This window comes from Lepidothrix coronata, unplaced genomic scaffold (assembly GCF_001604755.1).
Source record: "Lepidothrix coronata isolate B3197 unplaced genomic scaffold, Lepidothrix_coronata-1.0 Scaffold179, whole genome shotgun sequence".
Classification (NCBI taxonomy): Eukaryota; Metazoa; Chordata; class Aves; order Passeriformes; family Pipridae; genus Lepidothrix; species Lepidothrix coronata.
Window position 1 is genome coordinate 164,524 of NW_016690359.1, and position 5,111 is coordinate 169,634.

Genomic DNA, 5,111 nt, shown 5'->3' on the forward strand with positions numbered 1-5,111 from the left:
TATATACATATACATTATACATATACACATTTATATATATATAATTGTATATATATTATATATATTATATATATACACATATACATACACATATACATATATATACACATATATATACATATACATTATACATATACACATTTATATATATATAATTGTATATTATATAATATACAGTGTATATTTTATATACAATATATAATATAAATATAATTATAATATAAAATAGAATTCCATCCAGGATTGGCTCTGAGTGAAATCAAGGCAGGAACACATCCCTTTATTCCCGTTCTGAGCCAGCAGCTGGAAATCAAAGGGTTTCCTGGGAAAAAGGGACCAAAATCCAAAAGTGAGGGAAGAGCTTCGGGTGATTTGTGGGACCTGCTCTGGTTGTGACACAAAAAAACTGGTGGAAAACTCAAGTGGGAGCAAAGAGAGGTTTTAAAGCTCCACCTTTGAAAGATCTGAATGGAAAAAAAAGGGAAATTAATTGATAAATGGATTAAATGAATTGAACGAATCTACGACTGAAGGCACCCAGACTAAGAACATTCCTTAGGATGGATCCTTTCCTCTGGAAAGCTCTGACATCCAGAGGAGGAAACCACCTCTGAAATGAGCTCTTGGGCTCCTCAATAAATGGCTTTTCCTGCATTTTTGGGATCTGGAGCCTGATGGTTTCCCGGCAGTGCCATCCCACATTCCCACGCCCCGGCAGTGCCGAAGGAGGAAATCCATTTGGGATTCTTCCCTGAAGTCCCTAAAAGGAAAAGAAGAAAATGCCCAACATTTCCAGCTTTGCTCTGCTGCCTTTAAGGTGGGTATCAACAAAAAATGTGCTTTGCCTGAATCTGTCACCACCTGAGACTGTGGTTATCAAACAACTTTGGGAGTGACTGGAATATGGGATAAGAGGGAACGAGTTGAATGAAGTGAAAAAAAAAAAAAACCACAAAAAACAAGTGAAAAATCACTCATTTTAAAATCTCAGCAGAATTATCAGCCTTGCAATAAATAAATAAATAAATAGAGGAGAGATTGGCTTGTTTGCCTGTCAGAGGTGGGATGAAGAAAATATTCCATGCTTTCCCATATAGGAAAACATTCCTTTTGGCCACAGGTCCAAGATGTTGAGGAATAAATCAGAGGCCTCCTGCAAATATATCTGAAAATAAAGCATCACAGTCCCATTTTCTCAAGCCCTGGTATAAACAATATCCCAAATAAAGCCACTAAAATGCAGGTTAATAATTTTTCTTGATGGAAACGAGGCCACAAAAGCAAGAAAATGAGGGAAATGTTTCAAGATTCTCTGTTAAGTGGGGATTAGTCAAGGAAACAGAGAATTCCCACAGAGTGTTCTTGAAGGGCCCAGTGAGCAGCCACTGGAGGCTGGAAGCTTGGAAGGTTTCAGTCTGGAGAAGGGAAGGATCCAGGGAGAACTTGGAGCCTCTTCCAGAGCCTAAAGGGGCTCCAGGAGAGCTGGAGAGGGACTTGGGGCAAGGGATGGAGGGACAGGACACAGGGAATGGCTTCCCACTGCCAGAGGGCAGGGAGGGATGGGAGATTGGGAAGGAATTCTTTCTTCCCTGGGAGGGTGGAATAGAATTCCCAGAGAAGCTGTGGCTGCCCCTGGATCCCTGGGAGTGTCCAAGGCCAGGTTGGAGCAACCTGGGATAGTGGGAGGTGTCCCTGCCCATGGAATGGGATGATCTTCAAGGTCCCTTCCAACCCAAACCAGTCTGGAATTCCAGGATAAAGGACACTCAGGTTAGAATCCATTTAGAGGGATTTTTATGGAAGTCAGGGATGGAAAAGGCAGGAAAGGGGAAGGGGACCTTTCCCTGAGTGCCGAGATTCCCAGGGAACCCCCTTGTTCCCAGAACTCCTTCCCAGGGAGGAGTTGGGCTGGGGATGGATCCAATGGCAGGCTCTGGATCCAGGCTGGGAGAGCTGGGAATGTCCAGCCTGGAGAAGAGAAGGATCCCGGGAGAGCTTGGAGCACATTCCAGAGCCTGAAGGGGCTCCAGGAGAGCTGGAGAGGGACTGGGGACAAGGGCTGGAGGGACAGGACACAGGGAATGGCCTCCCACTGGAAAAGGGGAGATTTGGGTGGGATACTGGGAAGGAATTCTTGTCTAGGAGGGTGTTGAGGGGCTGGGCTGGGATTCCCAGAGAAGCTGTGGCTGCCCCTGGATCCCTGGGAGTGTCCAACGACGGGCTGGACGGGTCTTGGAGCAACCTGGGATAGCGGGAGGTGTCGGGGTTGGAACTGAACAAGCTTGAGGTCCCTTCCCACCCAAACCATTCCAGGATTCCACGTCCCCCTCCCCTCACCTGTTGGTGTCCCGGGCCACGTCCTCGTAGACGCTCTGCACCCCGATCTCCAGCCTCGTGCAGCCGTAGGACAACATGTCGCTGAGGTGCCTCTTCAGGCAATAATCCGGCCTCGTCTCGATCGTTATCCCCACACACTTGGTCAGGCTGCGCTCAGAATACCTGGAAAAACCCAAACCAATCCTCTCTTCAAACCGGGAAGCTTTCACAGGGAACTTCAGAAGGGTTTCCAGCCTCTCCCAGGGGAGAGTTTCTACGTCATTCCCAGGTTAGAATTCCCTTTACCCTCACGGCAACGCCTGGGTGAAGTGATTCACAAACACATTAATACGAGTCTGGGGGGGTTGCTTTGTGTGACAAAGAACTGGACTGTGGCAGCCTGGGGGATGGACACAAGATGGACAAGGTTTGCCATGAAAAATCCCACAAATCCCTTCCCTTTGGGAGCGAGCGGCGCGTTCCCAACTTCACTGGAAGAGTCTGACGCCGAAACAAAACTCATCGTTTCCCTTTTTCCTCCTCCTCTGCTATTTATCACCGGAGCTCTAACAAAGACTAATTACTCCAGGTAGGACAAAACCTCCCCTCCTGATGACGAATGGTGAGTGGGTGACCTGGGAGAGAGTAAAATAAAGGGAAAAAGGAACCCAAAGCAGCCTTTGAACCAAAGGAAACCATCGATCCACGTAAGCTCCAGGAAGGATTCCACACCGGAATAACTTCCCTCGAGCACCTTTCCTGCAGGAGAAGGTGGTTGTGTAACAGGACTGCAGCAGAGGAGGGAAGATTTCCAGCAGGAAAAGGGAACTTCTCCTTTGGAAGCTGCAGAGGTAAGGTCTGGATAAGTCCCAAGCCAGGATTAACAGCCCCAGTCTGAGAGGAATATCAGTCTCGTTAATGGTCCCAAATGATGACCTGGGAATGAATATTAAATGTTGCTGAAAAGAGGACACCTTGAGTGAGAGAGGGATGTTCTGCCCATCCCTGACAGGATATTGCACACCAGAATCACAAGGATGACTAAGTTCAGCTCTTTATTAGGTGCCTCTGAAGATTCATCATCCCATTTGCAGCTCTGGATGGCCGGAAACTTCTGAGGTGAAATAAAGCTCCACTACCTACCTCAGGACGCGATGGAGCAGAACTGCACCCAAAAAAAACCCAACCAAAAAGCCCTAAAAAAACCCCAGTAAAAAACCCCAAGTGGGCTCAGACTGACTAAAAAATAATATGAACTCACTTCAGACTGTTAAAGTCTACATAAAGACCGAGGTATTTGGGGGACAGGCTGTCAACAACAACAACAACAACAACAACAACAAAAAAGCATCTTAAAAAGAAGAAAACAACAAAAACCACGTAAAACGTCTCCAAGTTTGTGGCTCAATAATCTGACAGGCCAAGAGAACAATTGTTTATCACGTCAGGGCAAACACTGCCAAAGTGTGATTCATTAACAGGCTCCAAAACACCCACTTTGGAAGACGTGATTTGCAAGAATTCCGGAGAAACTTTGGCTTAGAGGGGGGGAAAAAAAGGCAGCAGAGAACTTACCCCTTGTAGAAAAGGGGTAATAATAATATTATGTTCATATTAACACCTCTAATCAGGGGGGAAATCCTGACAAAAATAATAATATCACACCTCCCCCCCCTCCCCAAGTGAATTTATGGCCAGGATATAAAACGTTGGATTTAATGGGCACCAACAGACCCTAAAATGCAACGACTCCCAAGGGCACCAACGGGATTTTTAATGGTAAAATTATAAATTAAATCCAGCAGTCCTCTGCTGGAAAGAGAAACGCGGCTTAAAAAGAACTAGAAAAGCAAAATAAAGGCCAAGTCCAAGCAGATAAAACAACATTTCCAAGAAAAAAGATGGATGTGTGTGACAGCAAACCTTCCAGGGAAGGGGATTCTGACAACACAACTCCGGCACTGCCCGAAAAATGGAAGAGAAAATGGACTTTCCTGCTGCTTTTTCTCCAATTCCAAACTTTAAACATTCATTCCTCCCATTTGAAAAAGGGGGAAATTCCATTTCCTTTAAAACCAAACACCCCAGGGAAGATATTCGAGGAGTTCAGAGGCCAAACCCGGAATGTCGGGAACGGCCACCAAGGAAAAGCTTCTCCAGGTTTCCAAAAGCTGCTGTTTTCCGGAAGGAGTTCCCGAGCAGGGCCCGTCAAAGGGGAATTGATGGTTATTGCTCAGCACAAAGATTCGGTACACAATGGGATGGAATCCTAAATTTGTAAGGAAACCCGTTTTACAGCGAGTTCCCACGTTTTTCCAGTGCCCAACCAGCAGTTCCTTCCCTGCCCGAGTCCAGGGGAGATATCAAAGGGAATTCAGAGACCTGGAGAGGGCGGGAAATACGGGGGGAAAGGTTATCTCCTAAATATTGGATTTACATCAGGACACGCGTGGATTTATGGGGGTTGAATCAAACTGGCAAGATCTCCGTGGAAAAAGTCAGCAGAGACAAAGGAAAGGAAAACTGCCCTTCCGAGAGGGAACACTTCGGTTCAGGAAGTGTTTGAATCATGGAATCCTGGAATGGTTTGGGTGGGAAGGGACCTTAAAGATCATCCAGTTCCAACTGCAACACCTCCCACGATCCCAGGTTGCTCCAAGACCTGTCTGACCTGGCTTTGGACAATTCCGGGGATCCAGGGGCAGCCACAGCTTCTCTGGGAATTCCAGACCAGACCCTCAACACCCTCCCAGCCAGGAATCCCTTCCCAATCTCCCATCTCTCCCTGCCCTCTG

At 46.5% G+C, this 5,111-nt stretch overlaps 1 protein-coding gene across 1 annotated transcript in view; it reads right to left on the minus strand.

Moving 5' to 3' along the window:
- ELP3 (elongator acetyltransferase complex subunit 3) overlaps positions 1–5,111 on the minus strand; it is a 74,781-nt gene that overhangs the window by 36,595 nt on the left and 33,075 nt on the right. Inside the window, exon 7 of the mRNA XM_017830478.1 lies at positions 2,338–2,499. Coding sequence (XP_017685967.1) covers positions 2,338–2,499 — 162 coding nt within the window. The remainder of the gene's footprint in view (positions 1–2,337; positions 2,500–5,111) is intronic.